Source organism: Clarias gariepinus, chromosome 17 (assembly GCF_024256425.1).
Source record: "Clarias gariepinus isolate MV-2021 ecotype Netherlands chromosome 17, CGAR_prim_01v2, whole genome shotgun sequence".
NCBI classification, from domain to species: Eukaryota; Metazoa; Chordata; class Actinopteri; order Siluriformes; family Clariidae; genus Clarias; species Clarias gariepinus.
Window position 1 is genome coordinate 23,336,478 of NC_071116.1, and position 26,480 is coordinate 23,362,957.

Consider the following 26,480-nt stretch of genomic DNA (forward strand, 5'->3'; position numbering starts at 1 on the left):
ATTTCATAATTAAATGGAAAGCCTTACTGGTATATCAGCCACTAAGAGATAAATTATATTAATACCCAACGTTTTGGAGAAGCATTTGTAAAGAGTTTGTTATAGTCAGGTGCCTCCATAGTTTTTTACCCATATAGTTGTTTTTTTTGCACCTCCAGGGTCAAGGATTTCCCGCCTCGGGTCTGTGTGCGTGGAATTTGCATGTTTTGCCTTGGTTTACTCTGGGTACTGTGTCTGCTTGTGCACCCTGCAATGGATTGGCACCCGTCCACCTAGTGTCCTGAGCACCCTGGGACAGGCACAAGTAATATAGAGAACGAGAGAGAGAGAGTTTTTATAGAGAGCTTATTACAGGTTGATACTCTTGGTACTATTAATTCACTCAGTCATTTTATATACCATGTATCCTATGGGAAACCTGAAGCCTATCCCAGGAGACTTGGGCATGAGGTGGGGTACAGTCTGGACTGGGTGCCAATCTATCGCAGTGCACACACACTCACACACTCATTCACATTTGGGAACGCCAATTAGCCTTATCTGTATGTCTTTGGACTGTGAGAGGAAACAGAAGTACTGTACCCGCCTCAGCTCAGACCTAAGGGCAGGAATCGAACCCTCAACCCTTGGTTACTATTGGTAAAATTTATGCCAAAAACATAAAAGAAAAACATTTCATCACACAAGCCTTTAATAAAATTTACACTCTGTCACTCTGCATGCAAAGAATCATACAGTTAAAAGAAACCCGAACAAAATGAAGACATACGGAAGAGGACATACGGAATACACACGCTCCTTTATATCTTTCTCACAAATGTTGAGGTTTTTGAGATGCTCTTTTTGATTTTAAACAGATGTTGACACTCACAATAAAGAACAGAATGTACATATGACTCCAACTACATGTCTAGGTCAACATTATACTCATGCAGGACATAAAACACAGACAAGACAGTGATCATTTATTGTCTTTACAGCATAAAAAATAAATACTTTTGTTCTTTCTAATAGAAGAATTGCATCAAATTTTCTTTTCTTATATAACGCAACTTCAGGAAGTGCAAGTAGTATTATTTATTCCTCAATATAGTGTACTTGAGAGCTGAACCAAAAGCGAATGTTCAGTGTGGAACCCATTTAAAATTCCCTGGGTGATAGGGTTGCTGTTCTCTAACTAGAGTGTATGTGCTGTTAATTCATTCTGTATGTAGAATGAATTAAATACCTTAGAAAACTGAATCCCAAATTTATGCATACTGGGTATACATACATTCAATTTTATTATTTCATTACATCGATACCCTGTGTGGTGCACTTTGTATAGGGAGCTGTATTCCAGAAACTTGCTGATTTAGAGGTAACTAAACAGGGGTGTTCAAGTCAAACCGGGACTTATGATGAACCTTCTGGTGAACAAAGGTTTATGACATCTACAGAAGACTTTAAGCACAGTACGGCTGGGAGTTGTTGCCACATCCCCTGTACAAGCTTGACCCACTTCAAGCTGTTTCTACATGTTTGGGCTCTTAAAGGAGTTCCTGGGAAGAGTTTTTAACTCTTATAGAATCAAACGTCCAAGTTTGATTTGTATATTATAGGCCAGTAAGGCTTCCTGTTGCACTAATAGGGCCATTATTTTATACACTACCATCTAATAATAGTAACATGTACAGCGATTTTTGTTGCATATTTAATATTATATTCGTGCCTCTATCCTCTATTTTTGTGAGTTGAATCCCAAATGGCTCAACATTTGACATAGTGCAACATTTTGATATGTGCTTTACAACAACCAAAAGAAAAAAACATTTCTTCTGTTGCATCCCTTGTGTCACTTTGATTTTTAAGAGTATATAAAGAACACATGGCATAGAGTGCTGTAGGGTATAACATATAGGTATTGTATATTGTATAAGATCATAGCGACCAGACTTTTCATATATTTCACATGCAATCGTCAGCCTTTATTAGGAACATGTGTACACATGCACTAGCATGCAACTGACCTCTCAGCCAATCATGTAGCAGCGTTGTAATGGCAGATACTGGTCTAAAGGGTCAGATAATGGTTTAGTTTCTCATCTAACATCAATATAGGGAAAATTTAGGCTTGGCACGGATGTTGGTGTCAGATGCCAGGTTTAAGTATTTTAGAAATCGATGTGATTTTTAACACAACAGTCACTGCAGAGAATGGTGCCCAAAAATGGAAAACATCCAACAAGTGGCAGTTATAGGAGTAGATAAGAAGAGGTCTGATTAACATCGTAAGAATGTTTAGAGTTTACAATATTGCGGGGGTTAAAAAGCAGCTTAGCATGCACAAACTTTAAAACCTTGCTACAACAGCGGAAGACCGCATCAGGCTTCAGTCAACTTCATTAGCCAAGAACAAATCTAAATCTCTTTAGAATCTCTTGGTCTGTTTCCACAGAAAAGCCAATGCTGCACAAATCACTTTCTTGCAAATGGCGTATGACATTTTCAAAAGAATTCAAGCACAGAATGGCTGGGAGTTATTGCTACATCCCCTGTACAATTCTGGTCAATTCTGGCCATGATAGAACACCCACTTTGCCACCCGCTGCCAGCACACGGCCCAGCATCCCAATCCGATCGTGCACCCATGGGATGCACCGGACAAACACATCCCATCCAAGGAGGACCCACCCCACAACCCACATGACCCAAAGTATACTACCAATGTCCTGGTGTGAGACAGAGGGCATGTCCCATGGGGTCAGAGCTGCCCAGTGGCACAAGGAGGAACCTACACAATACTGGGTATAATGTTTTGTGTTGTAATGTTATGGCTGATGAGTTTTGATTGGCTGATTGGCTAATTGCATGAAAAAACAGGTGTACATGCATTCAAAGGTAGAAAACACTCATATATGTTTCATGAATGATAAAAGAAACATATCCATACCATTTCTTAACTATCTATAAAACGTAATTACATCCACGAGTAAGTGTGTAGAGGCGTATTTTACAGTAGTCCTGTCAGTTTATTACAAGGAACTATATTAACTGAAGCATGTTCATGCATTTTATTTTATTATGTAACCAATAAAATTCCCCTGAGGAACAGCCAGGCCAGACTAGTCTTCCCCAGTTTATCACTGTGTTGTGCTCTTAGATTTAAGCTAACGTTCCTGTGTCAGAGTTGATCTTAATTATTTATAGGTTTCAAGGTTTTTTTGTTCTCAAAGGCTGTAAAATAAGCATATTAATATGAGAGCTGTACCGAAAGTAATGCAAAAGTGGGCATAGCTTTTTATTTTTTAATTAACTCTACATTAACCTACATTGATTACAAAAAAAGCCCACTTTTGCATTACTTTCAGTACACACCTTAAAGTCATGTACTTTTTACATTATATATTTATATTAGAGAAAAAAATATTTTCATAATCTTTCAAACACTAAATCAAGCCAAGTGCATGTGCGACCCCTGCTGCACTGCTTGTCCGAGTATGAAATGCTACATTTAAGGATGCTCAAACATCTCATGTAAAATGGGCTTCATACACTCAGTCTCACACAGCAATCAACATCTTCATGTAAACACAGAAACAAAAAAACAGAAGTACTATTGCATATCCTATCCATAAGGTGTCTTGCTCAGATATTCCTGGCGTAATAATCATTTGAAGTCACAGTATTGCAGCGATATGTTGATTATCATCAGGAAGATGTGCTTTCGTCAAAGCTGGATATAAAACGTTTTCTTTGCAGCATTGTTTGATCAGCCTGTAGTCTGTATAAAGGAGATGTAAAGGGCTTTCATGCTTCATTGCAGGGTCAGAGGTCAGAGGTTGTATTCCAAATGTCCCTTCTAATCTCCTCCCTAGCGCCTCTCTACCTCCATCGTGTCTTTCGATGTGTCAAAGTGTCGCCCCTCTAAGTCAGCGTGACATCATTCGCACGAACTCTGAATAAAAAAAGGAGAAAAGCTTTCGAGCAGTCTTAACAAACATAGCAAATATCATGCACTGAATAGTATTTCAGGTTTCTCATAAATGAAGGTGTACTGATTGACATTTACAAAAGACAAGCACATCCTTGATCCTTAAAACTTAACATATACCTTGTTGCCAATTTGCAGAAAAGACACATCTCTCCCTTTACCACCACATGCATGTTACAGGAACTAGGCTGGGAGTTAACGGATCTTGCTCCAAGTCATTTCCACATGTTTGGTCTATTAAAGGAGTTCCTGGAAGGCCAGTGTTTCAGACATGAAGCAAACAGTCCGATCATGGCTCTTGCATACTGAGAAAGCTGTCTACTTTGATGGTATCCAACTACTAGTTAAACACTGGCATAAGTGCAGGGGATTATATAGAGAAATAAAAGTCCCAGTTTGACTTGAACAGCCCCAGTATCTAGCCTTAGTTACAGAATACTGGAATATACACTTCATTGATTCCAAACACTGGTAGATGCAAATACATACCTTCAAAGTCCACATGTCCATCACCGTTAAGATCAATGTCTCTCACGATGTCTTCCAGTTCTTTGCGTCTAACCTGTGATAAAATAAATAAACTACAGTGTGAATAAAGTAAAGACAGAACACTGTAACAAAGCTGCAATCTCAAATTACATTCATTTAATTTCTTGCAATACGTTGTTTGTGGATGTAGTGGTGTACAAGATTGAAGGTCACTTCTACACAAACTGTCACCTAGAGAGAAAGATGGGCCTGTTTCAACGATTGGCTGGGAAGTGAGGAATTTCTATTCGGCAAAGTGAAGTAGAGGTATAGTGCAAAAATGAACTATGATGTGGTATCAAAAAGTTTTGAGACTAGTTCTGTAACAGACAAAGTCACAAGGAGCACCTACCGTCAGATGTCAGTTTGCCAACAGACATCGTACTTTGTATTTCGGGAGCTGTGCAACTGGTGCTATTCTAACCATGTGCGATTCCACGTCTGCTATTTCATCATGGACAGTGAGTTAGAAGAAAAAGAGAACATGAAATTCTGCATGAAACTAAGCAAATCTGTGGTTAGAGGTGGTTTGAGTGGCACGCACAATTTAAGAGCGAAGGGGCATCACTGGAAGACGAAGAGAGATCAGGAAGACCTTTGACGAGCTCAACACCCGAAAATGTTGAAACCATCGGCAACTTGTGCATGATGCTTGTTGCAGGACAATCCACAACATTACTGCCATTGTCGGTGTGTCATACAGAACAGTCCCAGAAATCTTCACGTGTGATTTGAACATGCACCGTGTTTCTGCCAAGTTCTTCTCCAGGCTGCTGACCCAGGATCAGAAGAAACATCATGTCACAGTCTGCCAAAAGCTCTTGTCAGCGTGCCGTGGATGACCGTCCTTCATGTCAAAAATCATTCCTGGTAACAAAACCTGAGTGTGTAGGTATGCGCATCGTCTTTTGCGACATTTAAGGCATTGTGCAGTAAGAATTCCTCCCCAGGGTCCAGACCGTATCAATAGTGAATTCTACTGCCTGGTTTTAATGCGTCTGAGGGAGGATGTACGACAAAAGTGGACATGTCGCAAGCTAATCTCGAACCTTTTTGATACCACCTTGTATCTGCACCAACAGGAATGATTTGGTGTTTGTTTACGTCTTTGCTGTTCGTAGCAACTATTTGGAAATGACATACCAAATACTTATCCCATATACAGAAACAGACGAATGCCAAACTAAATTCACTGCCAATAAGAGCTGATGAAGTTCTCTCTCACTACCACTGGTTGTTTCTTAGTGCAGTTTTTGCTAAAAGGCTATGTTCACATCACAAGCCACATTGTTGAATTCAGATCGGATTTGTTGGTCATGACGGTTCACAGTCAATAATCACAAATGACTTTTATCTGATATTGCTACTCGCTTTATCTGCATTAATATCAGCCATATGTGTTTAATCACTCATTCACTCACACTCATTCAGGCACTAATGATAATTTAACAAAAATGTCCTTGAGATTTTGCTCTGGGGGACGGAAACCAGATAGTCAGCTGTATTTAAAATATCTGCTAATTCACCGATTTTCCTTTTATCTCCATTGATTTTCTTCACTCTCCTCCACTGCTGAAACTCCAGACATCAGCACTCTATGTATTTGGCAAAAAGTCACATGAATTCCAATCTGACTCTTCTCATTCAAGTCGCATGGTACCACATACAAAAGTGACTCAAATACGATCTGCAAAACGTCAGCTTTGGGCATTCAAACTGCCATAAATCATCAGATCTGTGTCACATTAGGGTAAAATAAAATTGGATTTGAGGCACTTCAGCCTGGTAATGTGAACGTAGCCTTTGTAGCTTCACCTTTTTAAAGGATGTGGTATACCGTAAGTCAGTATAGAAAAGTAAGAAAGATGAGATAAAAAGGAAGCTATAACCTGTTGTCCCAGCAGTTTCTTCATAGCCTCTTGTAGTTCAGATGTGCTGATTTGACCGTCTCCATTAGCATCAAACTGAAAGCAATGGGAAAAACTGTACACATCAACAACCTGATTTACAAACTAATTTAAATTCTGAAAAAAACATTGCATGACTTTTCTCACAGAAGCTTAAATATCCTTTAAAAAAAAGGCAGATTAAATTGTAGGAATGATATAAAGGTCCTGTGAAATTTTGCATGTACCATCCATCTAGGAACCTCTGCGGTCTAACTAGGGACTGATGAAGGCCAATTTATTCCCATTTTTACAACTGCAGTAGGATTTCCGATCGACATTCTCACACTATGGGCAATTCGGGAAATCTAACTGGCCTAATCTGCATGGCTTTAGAATGTGAGAGGAAACCCACCAAGCATTGGGAGAACATGCAAACTCCATGCACACAGACCCCCAAGCGGGAATCAAACCTGGTTCCCGGAGGTGCAAGGCGACAGCGCTAACCACCAAACCACCGTGCCGGCATGCTGTGTGTTTCTTTACTCACTTCTTTAAAAGCATCTCTGAGCTCTTTTACTCCGATCATATCAGCCGTTTCTGCTAACAGCTTTGGACCCATCAGCTCAACGAAGTCATCAAAGTCTACATGACCTCCCACTGCAAGGACAAAAATAAAGAGATTTGGAGAAACTTACAAATTAAACAGATTAATGCAATTTGCAATGGAGCCAAAATAGCTGGTGTTGTTTCGCTGTTTGCTCTGAGGAACATACTGTTCATGTTGACCTGCTGACTTAGTTCAATCAGCTCCATCTCCGTAGGCATGTAACCCATCGTCCTCATACAGGCCCCCAGATCCTTACAGTTAATAAGGCCGTCTTTGTCCTTGTCAAACTCGGAAAATGCTTCTCGGAGCTCTGCAACCACAACAACAGCAGCAGGTTGATTAAAAAAAGACGATATTTTTGTTTAACATTTTAATATTTGACAACGTTTGTGACAGAAAAGACAGGAAGGAGACTTGGAGGTGCTGCGATTTGTTTTGGGAGTGACAATGAGTATATTAGAGGGGCAGTGCAGGTTGGACGGTCTGGGGACAAGGTTAGAGAGGCCAGATTATGATGGTTTGGACATGTGCAGTGGAGGGATGAGGGGTATATTGGGAGGAGGATGTTACAGATGGAGCTGCCAGGCAGGAGGAGAAGAGGAAGGTCCAAAAGAAGGTTTGTAATGAAGGACATGCAGGAGGTTGGTGTGAGAAGGGAAGATGTGGTGGACAGAGTTAAATGGAGACAAATGGTCTGCTGTGGTTACCCCTAATGGGAGCAGCCAAAAGAAAAGAAGAAGAATAACACAATGTGTGACACGAATAAGAATTACATTACAGTAATATTAACATTTCAACAGCACTGTTTTTGAATCACTGAATCTGAATCCGTATGAATTATTTCCAACGACAAGATGAACTACGGTCGGCTTACAGAAAAGTAACTAGTTTCAATTTACTTTTATTTATTGAATGAATTCCGTGTGATATTATTAGCACTGCATTAGAAATCTTACCATCCAGCTCTTCGGGTCTCAGCTGTCTGTCCTGAAAGAAAAGTAAAGAGTTTGTAAAAGCAACAGAAAATATCTTCAGGTATTCTCTTCCCTTTTTACTTGTAATTTAAATGACACAATTTAAATACTAACAATAATAAAACAAATTAATGCAAAACTAGATCTATAGGATTTTCCAAAAGTAATCATGCACATGAAAAAACATTTCCTTTTTTCTATAGTTTCAAGATGTTTATTCTTATTTAATATTTTACCGTATAATTTTAGTGCCTTTGTTTAAAGCCTTTTCTGGGACTGGACTGAAAAACTGTCAGGAGTGTTAATTTCACCATGTATTAAGACCTTCCTATACAAACATTTTAAACGGTATTCATAAAGTAGTAAATTTTATGACATTTTGACTTTGCAAATGTGTTGCTAAATTTCTTTTCTTAGTCCGAGTGTGTTTGTTGTTTAGCTACCAGGTGACCATTGTGGCTCTGCAAGACCAGTGTTAACTTTTTAACCCCTCATTTATGCATGTGAGTACCACTTAAATTTAAATGTTTGTCCTGGTGAGAGTAATAACAGGCAACATTAACAAGTAATGAACAAACATGCAAAATCCACCAGTTTTTCATAATAAAAGAAGGAGCTATCAGTTACTCTGTACAATTTATCAGTCTTCATTTACCTTGAAAAAGATCAGCATTGAAGAGTTCTTATTTTTACTGACATGACATCACACGATGCTGTGTGTGGATATGATATGTATCAGATCATATATATGTAGTTATATCTTTTTGTCATGCACAAGTTGTGGTAATATTCTCTAGACGTTCATCTATGTTGATTTCTGACCTTAAAAAGTTCAAAGAGTTAAAATCCTACCCATTCCACAGGAATCTACGGCTGAGAGCTAAAGCAACAAAACTGGCCGTACTCTCTGAGAGGTGGACATGCCATACACTTTTTCTGTCAATCACAGTGTCAGAAGCCATTCAAAGACCAAATCTATGCAGAACAGGGCAGATAGCACTTTCCCCTGTTTAAGTTTTTAAAAAATGTGAATGGAAGCACATTTTTACAGAAAGGGATAGATGAATAGTATGTGGGATTATGAAGCTAAAGTTCACTGTTGGATATCCTATGCTATATACTGTATTATACTCATTACAAAACAATTCATTTCCTATCCTATAATATACTTTTATCGGGTTCAGGGTGCCCAAGCTCCTGGAGATGTTCCGTCGACCCTACATAGTTTTAGCGGAATGGAGAAATGGATGGATAATTAAACAATTAGGATGCTGTTGAGCTGAATATTGGCGGCACAGCCCAAACACTGAAGAAATCACAGCCATGCTGATATTTAGCACAACAGCATGACCATGAGTGTGATATTGCTATTCCACAAACACCATTTATTATTAACATATTACGATTTGTTTGTGTATTTAAACAGTTTATTTTCTTCCGCTGTCACATATCCTTCTGTGACTCGTGGAACTAACCGCGACTGACAGTTAGTGTAATTAACTGGGGTGAAAGTTATACTGGTACTACGTAGCCAAAAGGTTGAGGAGAGTAAAACTTAGATGGGCAGTCCTGTAAATCTCATAAGTTTCTCTTTAGATTTTCACTTACTCCTATTCAAAATATCAGCTCAGATAACGTCCTGGTTCTTAGGTAAAATCCCAGATAGCTTTATACGGAAAGCAAGTGCCCTGGGGAGTACAGTACAATCACTTGTTTAACACACCAAGTAGTGCCCTTGATCAGGGGTCGAAGAACGATTTGGGATTTAGCCTTGGGTTAGGAACAAGTTAGCTTTGCAACCATAAATAAAAGAACACAGATGGTTCAGATGTGCTTTGGAACGACTTAAAAGCAATTATTAAGAGTCAAAGTGTTGTTTAAGGTGGCATAACGTTATCAGGTTTTTTTTTTGTTTGTTTTGTTTGTGGCGAAAGTGCTTCCGTGACAGGTTTAAATGTGGGTTTTGTCAGGCAGCTGCTCTCTCCTCAGTACTGCAAACCGTACAGACCTATTTTCACCCATACTGTGACTGATAGTTATTAACGCTTATAAGAAAACCTGTGACGTGGAGTGATACATATAGTTAAAGGTCCCAGTGCTGTTACTTTCTATTATCATACTGCTTTGGCAGCTCAAAGGACATCAGATATAAAATAGACCAAATCTGACAGAAAAAAAAATAATTTTTATTTATTATCAAACTCAAAAGCAAAAAAGAAACACAATGTTAAAAAACAACAAATGTATGCATGATAGATAATAATTAAGAACAAATATTCAATTCATTCTGAAAATAAAGCTAAAACTGAGAAGCTAAACCTCAAGAAACGGGTTCAAGTATGTGCTCCATTGCTCGAGAAAGAAACCCGACCAAAACTCTAGCATGTAATGGGTATGATTAACCAGAGAAATGTTTCTTATTATTTATTTTGCTGAAAAATAAATAGAAAATTTCTGACGCATACCACAAGAAAATGTCTTACGGTCGATACTAACACTGTTTAATATCTACGGTATAATAACTATAAGACAAATCTAGACTTACAGTCTTACAGAATAACCGCTTCACTACACAGATACACTAGTCTGTAACTCATTTATAGTCTCATTATTTCCCCCCCCAATTTAACTGCTTATTTTGGATCCACTGTACTAAATATAAAATGAATACATATTATTATTATTATTTTAGATTTGTTGCTAAGATTTGTCTGTTTGTGTGGACACACTTACGTACAGCCTGTCGGCTCTCAGCGAATCCCTTGCGTAGAAAGATGCATGCGGGACCAAGCACACTGTGTACATAAGTGGAGCCCTGAGATGCCAGAGTGTGGCTGGAGGCGCCGGCTTCGTCACGTGCAACAGCTTTGTAGCTCTGCCTCTGGTCCTGATGTGGGCCAGTGTTTTGGGGAGGAATGTGACAAGCAAGGAGGCACAAAAATAATCAGAGACAGACAGTCCCTGTCTATATACACTGATCAGCCATAAATGTAGGGCTATCAACATTAAAATCTTTTAGGTTTTGGGTTCCCCTTGTGCTATTAGGGTGGCTTGGGCCCCTAAGGGGTGTGGCTCCACAGGTCTTCTGGGGTGTGCTGTGGTTTCTGGCACAAGGCAGCGGATGCTTTTGGTGCTCTGGGTTGCAGGGTGGGTCCATGAGTTGGACTTGTTTGTTCGAAAATCCCATGGGTGCTCAATCGGATTGGGATCTGTGGAGTTTGGAGACCAGATCAGTGGATAAGGGCTCTTGGGGCCCGTGCACGATGGGCTGTTCTGGTTCCTTTCTGTCATTGCCAGCACAGACTTATACCAGCAAATTGTGCTATATTAGCTATTCTGCGGGATCAGGGTTGGCCTTTGGTCTCCACAGGCACAGATGAGCCTTGGGTGCTCAAGATCCAGTCACCAGATTAATGGTATATCATTTCTAATCAATGTTATTCAATTAACCTTGTGGTGGTGTTAGTGTTATGGCTGATCCGTGTTGCTCTTATCTATTGAGGATGGAATGACATTTTTTTTTCTTTAATAGTATCTAAAACAATAATTTACAGGTTTCCCTTTCTGTAAATCTGAAGACTCAGACTGTACTCTTATGTGTTTTTACATTTGAAAAAAGCAAAAATATAATAATATATGTGGCATAGATCACTAGATCACACATACACACACACACACACACATGCACACACACAACAAACTAACAATATTCAAATTTCTGTTTCCTCAAAAAATTACATAATAAACATAAGCACAGTGTGCATAACAGAATTCTGTGAGTTCTCAATCCCGCTCATGGGTTGGTGTGTGTGTGTGTGTGTGTGTGTGTGTGTGTTCGTGAAATCAGCATCTGCCCTCTACGTGAGCATGACCTTCACGGTCCATCTGTGTGGGTGTGTGCGTTTGTGTGTGTGTGTGAGAGAGAGTGTGTGTGTGTGTGTGTGTGTGTGTGTGTGTGTGTCCTGCTCTTCTCTTTCACCCCCCAACCAGTTCACACTGATAAGTGAAATGCAGTGGTGTGAAGAGAATCTCCAGCCAAGATCTCTCAATACATGATAACAATGTTAGCAAGCTTCCACAAGTACTATTATATATTTATATATATATATATATATATATAAATACTGCATATACACAGTATATATACAATTTATTTTATTTATTTTTTACATTTATTATTATTATTTTTATTTTGTATTTTTTACAAGATCACGGTACAAGTTTAAGCTATGTACTGTAATGAAATTTATATTTTTAGTTTGAGTGAATTGGAATTTTTTTTTTTTATATATCAACATATTTGAATTTCTACTCAAGCAAAATGTGTAAGTGTGTCTAATTAAACACTTACTCACTGATTGTCTATAGAGTTTTAAACTTTATTCAGGTAGATTTAGGGCACGAGGCAGGGTACACCATAGACGGTGTGCCAATCCATCGCACACTACAGGCAATTTTGGGAACACCAATTAACCTAAAGAAGGAAACCAACCAAGCACAGGGAGAACATGCAAACCCAATGCATACAGACCCATGGCGGGATTCGAACCCGGACCCTGGAGGTGCAAGGCGACAGTGTTAGCCACCATGCCACCAGAAAAAGAAACAGTACAAAGTTAATTTATTTTAATAAAAGAGGCAGTAATTTTAAAATGTAAAGGTTATAAGAGTGATTTCACTGATTGAGACACTCACACTTAGATGTAGTGTGTAAACATTTTTGTCTTTCTTCCTTCTTTTGGACCTTAACAAATATAGCTGACTATATACACAGAATTGAACAATGTGGATCGAAATGCGTACGTAGCCTCAGTGATATATTGTACAGTAATCCGGTGCTTCCTTTTAGTGCAAAAACTAGCACTTTATTAGAGTCATCACTGTCGTAAACATCAAGATATTAAATGGTTAAATGCTTATGAGTGAACAACATAAAATTTGATTTAAATGCACAAGTCAGGGCAGGAGCTTAAACGAGAGTGGGAAAGCCATCAGTCTCTCTCTCTCTCTCGCTCTCTCTCTCTCGCTTTCTTCTCTTTGTATATTGTAATCCCTTAATTATGCATTTTATGTCTTAAAGGACCTTAAATGCATAGCAAATACTTTTACTGTCAAAACATGAGCGGCTTACTTGTGCACTCACGCTTATGCATAAATACAGTAAATCTGCCTGAAACCTAGTGCACAGTTTAGCTCTGCTTTTCTTTGATATTTTTAAGCATGTTTGACTTTGTTCTCACTTTCAAACCCCTCAGAGACTAGTTGACTAGTGCAGATATGAGAAACAGATAGATAGATAGATAGATAGATAGATAGATAGAAAGAAAGAAAGAAAGATTTGTCCTAATGGAAACTTAAAAAAATAAACAAGGACACGTGTAAGTAGAAAACCTAATATAGGTAAGATGTAACGTCTCTCGAGACAGAAGCTGCTGCCACTACCACAGCACCATCTGGATTTCTGAATCCAGTTTGTCATCTATCCATTTGTGTGGAAGTAATAACACTTCTACGAGGGCTGTACCGAAAGTAATGCAAAAGTAGGCATAACTTTTTTAATTAGCTGACAAATTGCTCATTCAAATTGCTCATGTTGGTGCAGTATGTAACTCTTCATCTGTACAAAGGTACTACTCAATATAGTCTCCATAACAAGTGATCCATTTGCCAGAAAGACAGTGGGCACATGCATTTCAAAGGGACATACCAATACCATTATGACATTTTAGAAATAGGGGAATTTTATGTTTAGCCCTCCAAAAAGCCTCAGATGCTTGAAAAATATATGATGTCACTCAATATAAGGTTCATATAGAAAGTTATTAAACTAGTTTCGGCATAAGTTAAAAGTGTGGTCTTGGTTGACCCTTTTGAGATATCAAAAATCCCAATGCAATTTTGCATCCTCGATGTATTAAGATCAAGTGGGGTCTTTTGCAAACAACCCAAAATAACTGACTTCCTGTTGAATAGCGCATATAACATCCAATGTAAAAGTTGTTCACCTAAATAAGCGCTCAAGCATGTGTGTATGAGTTATGCTGCAAAATCTGATGTGAGGACCCCATGCCACGCCCGGGGCCCAGAAGCTCAGGCATCCTAATGGCAGCAGATTCCAACCTGTCTGGCAATTTTTATGATTTGTAGCTCGGTTCAGCTGAGATTTCTCTAGGTGAAAGCTTGATAGTGTGTGTAAAGAATGATGTACGTAGTGTGTATGTACCAAACAACCAAGGACAAGCGATTAAAGTCATGTCGTGTCCATCCTCATGGCATGAAACATGCATCCTTCTCTGCCAGGCAAACACTTGGAATGATTTTACCCCCAAATCAGTCGCCTCTGACTAATTTTAGACTACATTTTGGGCGGATCAGGTGTCATTTAACTTGCAGCATGCACGGGGTCCCAGCGCATGATTCATCACCTGGCCGACCAGTGATCTGGCTCTCGGGTGATCGCATGGAGTTTTGGCACGTCATAAATTTAGCTCGGCTGTGCTCCTGTAGTGTGCGCAGCTCCACTGTCTGATTTTCCACAATTTTTTGTGAACATGGCTCAACGAGCCTGCACACAGACCTGCAATTCTCGCTGTAAAACAAACAGACTACACTTCCTGTGCACTCTCAACCATTTTTTGGTATCTTTTTATGTTATTTGCAAAGAATTTTATTAGAATTGTCAGTGAACACAATGGTTTAGAAGTTCAGGCACTCAAATAAATGAATAAAAATGGCCTCATGTAGCAGGCGTAATGGTTAGCACTGTCGCTTTGCACCTCCAGGGTCTGGGTTCGATTCCCGCCTTGTGGTCATCATCTATACCACTTTATCCTGTATACAGGGTCGAGGAGACCTGAAGCCTATCTCAGGAGACTTGGGGCACGAGGTAGAGTGCCTGGACAGGGTGCCAATCCATCGCAGGGCACACACACAATCACACACTACGGGCAAAATGGGAATGCAAGTTATCCTAATTTACATGTCTATAGACTATTGCAGAATTCCAGAGTACACAGAGTACAGGAAAGCCACCAAACACAGAGAGAACATGTAAACTCCATGCACGCAGCCCCCATGGTGGGAATCGAACCCTTGAGGTGAAACGTGGCAGTGCTAACCACTACGCCGCTGTGCTGCCGTTATGTTATGACAATTTTACCAAAATAAATTTAAGTAAATGTGCTTAATTCTATTCAATGAATAACATTAACATACTACCTCTCTCTCTCATTCTCTATAGCGCTTATTCGGAACAGACCCTAAGCCTATCACAGGGGACTCGGGGCACGAGGCAGGTTACACCCTGGCACACATTCACTCAGACACTACGGGCAATTTGGAAATGCCAATTAGCCTAATCTGCATGTCTTTGGACTGTGAGAGAAAACCGGAGGACCCTGAGGAAACCCACCAAGCACTGGGAGAACATGCATGCACACAACCCCGAAGCCAGGATGCAAACCCTCGACCCTTGACATGCAAGGAAACACAGTGCTAACCACTACGCCACGATGCCGCTCATATAAGTATGAATGTTTGTTCAATTTACATATGTTTTTCAAATGGAAATTCCGCCAATAAATGGAGGATTTTTTTTTAATATTGTGTGCGATTAGTTGGATGAGCAGTACAGCGTGAACAGAGGTTGCACACACAGATTATACGGGATGATGGATCAAAATGTATAGCATGAGTAAACACATCATGTACGACTAAAAAAATCCTCACCTTGTCTTTCTGTCTTTAAGGATCTACAGTGCCACTGATAAATGCTTATTAACTGATTGATCTTTGGGGCAGATGCAGACTTCAAAGCGTTTTTGAATTCAAAAGACCTTAATAACAAAAACAACAACAAATTAAGATCAAAGCATGTTGAAACACCTGCTAATTTCGGGCAAACTTTATCCTGCATACGTGCCTGCGCTATAGTCCCTTGTACTAAATAGTAACGTGTTACTTGTAATAATTTCCTCGTTAACCCCGGTTCTGGCTTATTAACCCTCTTTATGTTCCCTTTTTTACAGAACGAAATGCAAATTCTGAAAAATATAGATCCTGACATTGCTGTAATGATGACTCATGTACTGAATCTACTAAATATAGTTGGATCAATGTTTTGAGCATAGCTCTATAATCCTATTACACACACACACACACACACACACACACACACACACACACACACACAAGGATGCACAAATCTTCAAGGAAGAGTGAGTCAGTCCTGACTAGTCAGCTAGAGTCCAAAAAAGCACAGTCAGACTCATTTACATACAAACACACACACACACACACACACACACTCTCACACAAATACACTAATATACAAATACACACATGGTACACTAGCACACGCTCGTACACACGCTGAAATTGGCAGCGGACGTACCTTCTTGTTGAGGCGGTTAAGCGGAGATTTCACACAGTTGCCCATAGTGAGTCGCTTTAGCTCATCCTGCCTCTCAGAGTGCAAGAGTCAGGGCTAGTGTGTGTGTGTGTTTGTGTGTGTGTCCATGCATGCATTAAGCAACTTTAAAGTGCATTTTCTAGTAAAAATGATTCTTAGATGAAGAAACAGAGAGAGGGAGCGAGGGATAGAGGCTGAAGCAGGATAAGTGAGTAGAGCGAGGGATTGGATGCTGGAGCGAAGAGAGAGAAAGAGGAAAGAAGAGAAGGCATGCGTGTCTTACGCGTGTGTGAGCACTCACTGAGAGAAGCGCAAGACTGAGCTTTCTCATCTCTCTCTTACTTTCTCTCTTTTTTCTCTTTCGCTCTCCTCCCCCCCACTCGATATTTTTACATCTTTCTTTCTTTCTGCAGCGTTCTGTATCCCACTTTCTGTATTTCTATCACTAGTCTCACTTCGTCCTTTATTCTTGTGTTCTCATCTTTTTACTCCTTCTCTCTCCTGTGATTTGTTTACTAATATCTCTCTTTCTCTCATTTTTCTTCATCTCGTCCATATCCCTTAATTTTCTCCATCATTTTTGTCCTTTTGCCCTTTCTTCTCTTGTTTTCATGTCCATCATTTATTATTAATCTCAATCATGCCCTATCAATTAATATTTATATAATATTTTCTTTCACACACACTGTGTATCTCTTAAAATCTCCTTCTTTCTCCTTTCTCATTCTTCCAGTCTTTTCACCTCTCCATCTCTCTGATGCTCTTTTTTCTTTCCATTTGTGCACACAGTTTTTAAGAGAATAAAGAGGGACAAACAGAATGACAGATATTGGGCAGTTTTGGGCAGGGAGAGAGACAAAAAAGACTGACCAAGAGACAGAAAGAAAACAAAAAGAGGCAGACAACAGAGCAAAAAAGAGACATGAAAATGATAAAGCTTGAGTGCCAGAGAGACACATAGAGAGACAGTGACAGAGACACATAGAGAGAAAGACAGAGAGAATCAGATACAGATAGAGAGAGAGAGAGACAGAAAGAGTGTAAGAGAGATACACACAGAGAGACATAGAGAGAGTCACAGAGACACAATGAGGGAGTCAGAGAGAGTGACAGAGAGACACATAGAGAGAAAGAGAGACATAGAGAGTGTCAGAGAGACACTTAGAGAGAGAAAGAGAGAACGTCAGAAGGCGTCAACGAGAGACAGGGTGATAGAGACACAGTGATAGAGACACAGTGAGAGACAGTGAGGGCATTAGCAAGTCACTTAAAGAGAGGGAGAGAGACAGAGATACACATAGAAGTTAGAGAGAGCATTAGAGAGACACAGAGAGATACATAGCGTGCATCAGAAGAACACAGAGAGAGACAGAGAGAGTGCCAGAAAGACACAGAGACAGGAGGAGTCACAGAGAGACATAAAGAATGACAGGGAGAAACTGAGAAAGAGAGACAGAGGGAGTGACAGAGACAGAGAGAGACAGGAAATGACAAAGAAAGAGACAGGGAGTGACGAGAGAGACACAGAGAGAGACACATAATGATAGACAGAGAGACACATAGAATGAGACAGGTTCTCAGGGGAGACCAAATTACCTTCCCCCAAGCAAGACACTGGTGACACTAATCCAAACACACACACATGCATGTACACTCGATTACACACAAACGGATACGGGGATGGGAAGCTAAAAATATCTCTCGCTCTTTCTCTCACACACACACACACACACACACACACACACAAACACACACACAGACTTTCAAGCGTTTGAGTGCTCTTTACAGCAATAAAAGATGCATGGAGAAACACACACACACACACACACACACACACACACACACACACACACACACAGTATGCTGGCTAAAGGCCAGTGCAGGCTACTGAAAGGCGGCTCAACCCAAAATGCACCTGCTGCGACATCACTTCCTGCCTGCACTCATCCTTCCTCTCAGCTTCATTCTCGCCTCTGCTCCTTCTCAGTTCCTCTCCTCTTCTCCTCCCTTTTCCTCTTCCACTCATCCTCCCCTCCTCTCAGCTTTTTATTCTCAGTTCCTCTCCTCCGGTCATCTTTTTTTCTCCTCTCAGGCTTTTTCTCCTCCCTGTGTCTCATTATCCATTTCTCTGATTTGATCTTTCCTTTCTCTTCTTTGCTCCTCCTCCCATCTACTCAGGTTTTTAACCTCTCTTTCTCTCCTCCACTTATCCACATTTCCTTTCCTCTGCTCATTCCTCTGTCTCTTAGATTTATACCCTTCCTTTCTCTCCTTCATTACTTTGACCCTGCCTCTTTGCCGTCCTCAGATTTTCGCCTCCTCTCAGCTTCTTATCCTTTTTTTCACTCCTTCAGCATCACTTCCTTATATTACCTTTCTTCCTTCAGTCATCCAACATTCCGGTTCTCCTTTTTTTGTCTTTTTCTTCTCCTCTATTCTCCACTTTCCGAATTCCTCCTTTTGTTCATTCATTCATTCTTTCTTCCTTCCATTCTGACCTTCATGATCTTGTTTTCACCCTTTAAGCCACGCTTTTCACCTTTCTACTTATCCTCCCTTTCTCTCTGCTACTGTTCCAATCCTCCCATCCCTCACTCCCCTCTCTTTCTCTCTGTCCCTCTTTCTTGTTCTCTCTCTCTCTCTTCCTATCTTTTGAGAATCTTCCCTCATTCTCTCTTTGGACAATTTTTTTTCACCGCAGGCTCATTGTGAACTCTCATGTGCATCCGAGCCGTCTGTTCACATAACGTCAACTCATCGTACACACACACACACACACACACACACACACACACACACACACACATTCAGACTGGCTGCAGCCAGTATAAATACCCACATATTTAGCTAAGATTACCAGATTAGCCTTATATGGTTATAAATACTGACACTATCATACACACACATACACACACACACACACACACACATGCGCGCGCACGGACATACAGTATATCTGCAAACACTGAAGCCGCAATTCCAGTTTCCCACACTCCCTAAGTTAATTTGTAAACCTGTTTAATTTAGGATGTGCCAAAATGTCTGTCTGTCTGTCTGTCTATCTATCTGTCTATCTATCTATCTATCTATCTATCTATCTATCTATCTATCTATCTATCTATCTATCTATCTAGCTGAGTGTGAATAGTTGACCAGAAGAAGAAGGAGACATAATCCCTCCATCCCCCAGAAGCTCCCTATATCCATCCCTTCTCCTTCTTTCTCCCTCATCACTCTATCCCTGTCTCTCTGTCCCTATAGCTGCACACTCATGCCTACCGAACAGTGAGAGTGTGAAGGCAGGGCAGGTTTCTGCTGCAGTCTCCTGTGCTCCTGTAGTGAGCGTTCCTCTCATGAACTGCTCCCTGCTCGGCTCTTCAGCTTTTAAGAGCTTTCACTTCCTGTTTAAAATCCCTGACATGTTTGTAATTATAATTATAATTTCAAAGATGAATTTGTTGTTGTTAAGCATTTAGTGAGCATGAGCCGCCGCACGTGTTAGCTCACTATCATTGGACACTCTCCTCCATGTTGACCCCGAGACCCACTCACACACACACACACACACACACATTTTTTTTTTCTGCATCAGCCAGCCAGAGTGCTCTCAGTATTTTTGCAATGTTATTAACTTTAAATACAGACCGCGGTTCTATGAACCTTTATAGATGTGAACAAATCACGGAAGAAGCTCACATGTATTGTACACAAATAAACGCTGCAGTGCACAATATACCATTACAGTGGAACCTTGGATTGCGAGTAACATGGTTTGCAAGTGTTCCGCAAGACAAGCACATTTCTTTTTAACATTTTGACTTGAAAAACGAGTCTTGGTTTACAAGTCCTGAGTATCATGCAGTATCTTCTTCTTTTTTTAACGTCAAGCGTCACGTGATCACAACTGAGGCAATGTTTTTTTCTCTTGTGTGCTGCGGAACTGTGGCTTTTCGTCTCCCCTGTTTGGTCTACCCTGCTCCACCTGTGCGTGTAAACCATCTTTTATGTTGTGTTTGTATGTGTTATATGTGTGTGTGTGTGTAAAAGTTGTTCTTTCATGCACATGTGCACTGTTTATATTTATTATATATTTAAGTCCTCCAATGTCAAAGGGTCATCCCATATGAAAATTCCAATGAAAACAAACTCAGCAGAGTTTCAGTCAGTGCCTCTGAAATAGGCCAGCTTAAACTGTTAAGGCTCTTCGTTGCTGATTGGAAGGTCGGGGGTTCGAGCCCCAGCACTGCCAAATGAGCTCCTAAACCTGTCTTTTCCTGCTCTGACCCCAGCTTCCTTATTGGGATATGTGGTGAAATCATTTTACTGTGCTGTAGGGTACAGAACATGTGATAAATAATTGAAGCTTGAAATGATAATATCGAGGAAATTAATGTCAGCGCAATGAAGGAATACATTTAATATGTTACTGTTTCTTGGTTGCTTTGGAATAATGGAAACCTTAACAATCGCTAAATTCTAATTCTATTTCTCCAAACAGCAAAACACAACGGATTAACTGCAAAAGCCTGCAATTTGCTCATACAGTAGCTTCCTTAAAAAGTACATAGTTGCATCAATGAATATGTCAGTGCCATCAGAATGATAAGTCCTTATGTCATAGACAGTCAAAATAAATATAGCAGTGTACCCTGTGCGTATTATCTGTTCAAATGTATGGTTGAGGGGTCGGCATGGTGCCGTAGTGCATAGCATTATGGGCTTTCACCTCCATGGTTAAGGGGTTTGATTCCCACCTTAAGTCTGCATCTAGGCAGATGCAGGAGTCTTTGGGCATGGGGTAGGGCACGGGGTAGGGTGCCAATCCATCACAGGGCGCACACACAATACATATCTTTGGATCAGAGTAACTGGAGGAAACCCACCAAGCACTGGGAGGACATAAAGGCTCCACTGACACAGACCAGAGGCGGAAATCAAACCCTTGACCCTAGAGCACTAGGCCACAGTGCTAACCATTATGCCACGATGCCGCTTACCATGTCAGAGCCAGAAAAAAAAGTCTTACAGAAACATACAAAACGTTCTTTGCAGATCGTGACAACAGCTTTAACCATTTTGAATGCAATGACTTATTAAATAAGCTGATGCCTCTTTGTTTGGGGGAGGGGTATGGTAGAATATTCGATAGAGAGCCAGTATAGTATGAGGGCTATGCTAAAAGTAATGCAAAGGTGGGCCTAACTTTTTTTTATTAACTGACAAAAGGTTATCCAAATGGCATGTGTCTTCCTCTATCCAAAGGTACTACTTAACATAGTCTCCTACTGCGCTACAACACATTGAATACATTCAACCTATAGAATACAAGCGTCCACAATGGGTTTTCTTAGAAGCGTAGCTGGCTTTTCTCTTAGAGATAGATTGAGAAGCTCAGTCATCTGTGAGAAACTCAGAGTAGAGCCGCTGTTCCTTTGCATGAAAAAGAAGTCAGTTGAGGTGTTTCGGACATCCAGTAAAGATGTCACCAGGATGCCTCCCTAGGGAGGTGTTCCTGGCAAGTCCAGCTGGACTAGACCAAGGACTAGGTGGAGAGATTATAGCTTCACACCGGCCTGGGAACATCTCAGGATCCCCCATTTAAAGTTTGCTGAGGTGGCTGGGGAAAGGAAAGTTTGGGGTTCCCTGCTGGAACTGCCACCTCTGGGACCTGATTACGGATAAGCGGTTGAAGATGGATGGATATGATTGATGTAATTGATTTCTTTGCCTAAGACAAACTGAATCCAAGGCAACACTCGTAGAAGTGCACAGGGAAGATAAAACTGGGTTACTAGCCTGATGTCTTGCCATAGCCAGTGTTTTTGAATGATATATGTGTGTAAGTGTATGGATGAAAAGAGAGGTGTAAGGGCTTTTAAAAGTCCTTTACGACACACAGTGGCCAAAGAGGACTTTGCATGTACATGGGGGGGGGGGGGGGGGGGGTGTCATATACACAGACAACAATATAATAATTTCAGGATTTAAGGTATATGTGATTTACAGCTTCTGTAGTAATAGGTATCCAAAACACGGGTACCCAGTTTGATGTGAAAAGATGATACTTCTCATAAATGTATGACTGATGGCACGTCTACAGTAGTTAGTAACATAGCGAACCAGAGTAAGAATCTATTTAATGATAAAAACTTCAAAGCACTTATATGCAGTAAGTCGTTCTGGTTAAGAGCATCAGCCAAATTCCTAACTGTAGATGAGGTATAGCAGTTCTTAGCAAATCATGAGGTGCAATAGGTACTAATAGGCACTAACTAATGTGTTTTCATTAATAATTTGCGTTAGTTCTGTCTGATTTTCTCATGGTTTGAGGCAGAAATTTCTTGAGGCAGAAATAATATCTTATTATAATATAATAAAAATATAATTATGACTTACATTATTAATAATATTATAATAATATAAAGTCCATCATACCATTTAATAGCTAATGCTCATCCAATTCTCATCATCATGCTCCATAAACAGTTCAGAAATGTGCATAAAAGAGCTTTAAAGTTTATACTGTTAAAACTGTTACAAAGCACTGTACTGGAGACTCTGTCCAAAACTAAACATCTCCTACCATACAACTTTATTCTATCAACGAGAATTTTCGGAAAAAAACTCCATATGAGTATATTCATAACTACAAAATAAAATCAGCACCAATCCGTACTTGATACATACTGTACATACCAAAGTTTAATAAACAAATTCTTTTTCATTTATCCATCCTGTCATTCTTCAAGGATGAGAGATTTAAAATGCTGTCCTATTCACTATTATGGCACATTAACACAAGAGCTGTATCCTTCAGCTCTTCCTCCCCCACTCATCTGATCCGCCCATCACCTGTAATGATGATGTACATAATCTCAAACACACTGAGCTGCACTGAGCTCGGATGTGTGAATATTTTTATTAAAAAGTGACGGCCGCTGTGTGCTCTCTGCTTCCTGTTGGCTGCGATGTGGCTAAATTTAGCTCCACGGCCATTGGAGAGCAAATCAGCAGGGTTTAAGACTCGTCTTTGTGTTATATAAAGAAATATAAAATACAGCATGCTGGAGAAAATGGTGAGGAAATATTTTGGATAAACAGATGTAGATAGATACGTTACATTAGATCTGAAATATCGCATACTGTCAATGCTAACCACTTTGCAAACCAGTAACTGTCAGTCTAAAGGTATGATGCTCTGCCTGTTCTTCTGACTGTCCATCTGTCTGTCTGTCCGCCCACCTGTCTGTCTGCCTGTTCACCTGTCTGTCTGTGTGTCCACCTGTCTATCTGTCTGCCCGTCCACCTGCCTGTCTTTCCACAAGGCATGGTGAGTTAAGGATTTTCTTGACAGGTAAAGATTGTAATGTAATGCTTATATGACCAATTAATGGTGGGGTTTGTGCTGCAATGCTTTGGGGAAAATTTTTTCTCCTTTCCTTTATTCCTACATTTATCAGGACATCTTCAGGACTCCTAAAAATGTTAACACCCCAGACGTCTTTAGGACTGATTTCAAGTTGTCATAGTAAAGTCATTTAAACTGAGTCATTAATGATATTTTGCTCACTAGGTTTATTAATATATATATATATATATATATATATATATATATATATATATATATATATATATATACACATAAAATCTTCACTCAAAAACATCTGATTCCGCTAATATCATAGACATACACCAGACGAGTGTTCTCATTAAAACTCTTCCTCCAGCAACCAGCACAGTAATTAACCTCCATCATGAGGAGCATAGCCATCTACAGCGCTCCTGTGTGTGTGTGTGTGTGTGTGTGTGTGTGTGTACACGTATATGTGTGTTTGTATGTATGTGTGACTGAAGATCTGGCCTGGATTTTGGGTTATTTCTAGCCCACATTAACACAAGTGTAAAAGACTGAGCTGTGATGCTTTCTCTCTCTCAGAGACACACTGTTGATCAGATTCCAACAGTTTTCACACAGCCAAAAAGATTTCATCAACTTTCATCATGTTTATCAGAAGATTTTACATGCAAATATATGTAATAAAAATGTACTGCTCACACTTTATTTATATATAATATAATATATAATATATAATACCTTTTATAATTTTGGTTATTTGATGAATTTGTATTTGTATAGTTCTCTCTAAGAAATTGTATGTTACAAATCAGATTTTACTCATTTGCAAAGTCAGTCGTCATAGAATGAATTCATTTTATGTCTGTTTTTTTTTCTTCAGGTTTTGTTGTTCTGGGGGTTGTTTTAGGGTTGTTAGGGATTCTTAGGATTTGTAGGGGTTGTTTCAACGGTTGTTTTTAGCAATGGTTTATGTTGTGTTATACACCTCTTCATATTTGTGATTACAAAAACTGTATTCTTTCATAATCCCTTTTTTTAATATATAAACTTTTTATCACATAAAATATTTGGAGCCAAATTCAACATAAATATTATCACACCTACACTGCATTTGTCTGAAAAAGAAAATCTACAGAAATGCCTGATTCAGCTGGCAATATATCAGAGCTGTGATGTACAGTACTTCATGTAATAAATGACGTTATTTTAAAAATAACATCATTATAAAACATATACCTGTTTATGCATACATAAATATAATTATCATGAATTACTGCTGCTAAAACTTATCAGAGTAAGTTTCGAAAGGTTCGGAGTGTTAACAGTTATGGAGCGGTGTCTGTTTCATACTGCAGTGCAGTGACACACACATACACACACACACATACACACACATACCGCTCCATATTATCCAACACACATGCATCATGTCATAACAGAGAAACTATCAACCAATAAGAGAGCACTAAACACAGCAGTACAGTATAATAAGCTGTAATAAAGTTAAAGCATGATATAATACAATAATAGTTTCATTATCTAACACCATGCTGTGTGCAACTCTTACTCAGCATTGTATAACACTGTTAATTCAACACTGTTGTGTTACTGAGTTTGTATTGTGTAAGACTTAAAATAACAATTGTAGTGTTTAAAAAAACGGGGTTATATTAACACTAAAACTAAAGAAAAGTTTGTTTTTCCTCACGTGTGCCCTCAGTGTAGAGTTACATTAGGTACATTAATCTACCCAATGTTTAGGTATTATTTCTATACTGTACTGTAGATGTAATTTAACATTGTAACAATAAACCTGACACTGTGTGAATTCAACCTTAAAAGATTAACATACTGTTTATAAAACACAATTTTAACTTTAACCAATTAATAATACTAGTTGGTAATTCTACACTGTATGATTAATATTAGTTTTAAGTTAACAACAGCTGTGTTTTTTACACTGTTTTTAATTTTATGCCAAAAGATATGTTAATACACACAAGTATCAATTCTACAATTTAGGACTCAGTCTTGGATTAAACCTCACACTCTAGGTGGCAATTTAAAACTATTTTTATTTTGGAAATGATGGGTTATGCACAACACTTTATCCAGAAGGTGTTTAGTCTTCGGAGTAACATTTACCGACTTATGTTTTAACACTTATAAACAATTCTATTATTATTATTATTAATAATAATAACGCGGCTCGTGCTTTCCTCTCGTCCCCTGGTCGCGCGCGTGTCCTCGCGCCTTCACACACACACACACCTGTTGAGTGCACTCACTCATCCTTAATATTATCCTGTACCCCCTCTACACTCTCACCTGCCCGAACACTGACTTGATGATGGGACGCAGCTCCTCATCCGGTCCCTTCGCGCGCGCGGTCGCGTGTTTTCCCATCGCCCCTGGACTTGTGTTCGAGCCCCTGCGCGGTTTCCCCTTCGGCTCGAATAAAGCGCCGGTTTGTTCCGCGCGCCTCGCGGGTTTCTCACTCTGAAGCTGATGAGACGGCTGCCGGCGTCTCGCCGTTTCCTCCTCGTGAGGGATCCTCTGGCCGCGTCTCGCGCATCCGGTCCTCGAGCTCCCGCGCGCGCCTTCCTCGTGCCGGTGATGCTGATGTTTGAGTACAGCGGAGGATCCGATCAGAGATGTCGTGGACTCGCTCTTAGGAAGCGAAGAACTCATTTTAATCTGTCTGTTAACGTGTGTGTGTGTGTTAAAGAGAGAGAGAGAGAG

At 39.8% G+C, this 26,480-nt stretch overlaps 1 protein-coding gene across 6 annotated transcripts; it reads right to left on the reverse strand.

Moving 5' to 3' along the window:
• Positions 1-694: 694 nt before the first annotated feature.
• On the reverse strand, positions 695-26,480 carry cabp1b (calcium binding protein 1b). 6 transcript variants are annotated; one of them, XM_053476204.1, is made up of 8 exons: positions 26,067-26,480; positions 10,709-10,858; positions 7,954-7,984; positions 7,164-7,307; positions 6,938-7,047; positions 6,391-6,465; positions 4,463-4,535; positions 695-3,937 (listed from the first exon to the last, which is right to left on the reverse strand). In XM_053476204.1, exons 1-8 carry the CDS (start codon positions 26,427-26,429, stop codon positions 3,912-3,914), a joined length of 972 nt encoding a protein of 323 aa, XP_053332179.1. In that variant the 5' UTR covers positions 26,430-26,480; the 3' UTR covers positions 695-3,911. The 6 variants fall into 6 exon arrangements, with proteins under 6 accessions (XP_053332179.1, XP_053332176.1, XP_053332177.1 ...); XM_053476201.1 differs by lacking the exon at positions 26,067-26,480 and adding an exon at positions 16,364-16,737; XM_053476202.1 differs by lacking the exon at positions 26,067-26,480 and adding an exon at positions 16,364-16,486 and having other exon boundaries at positions 10,705-10,858.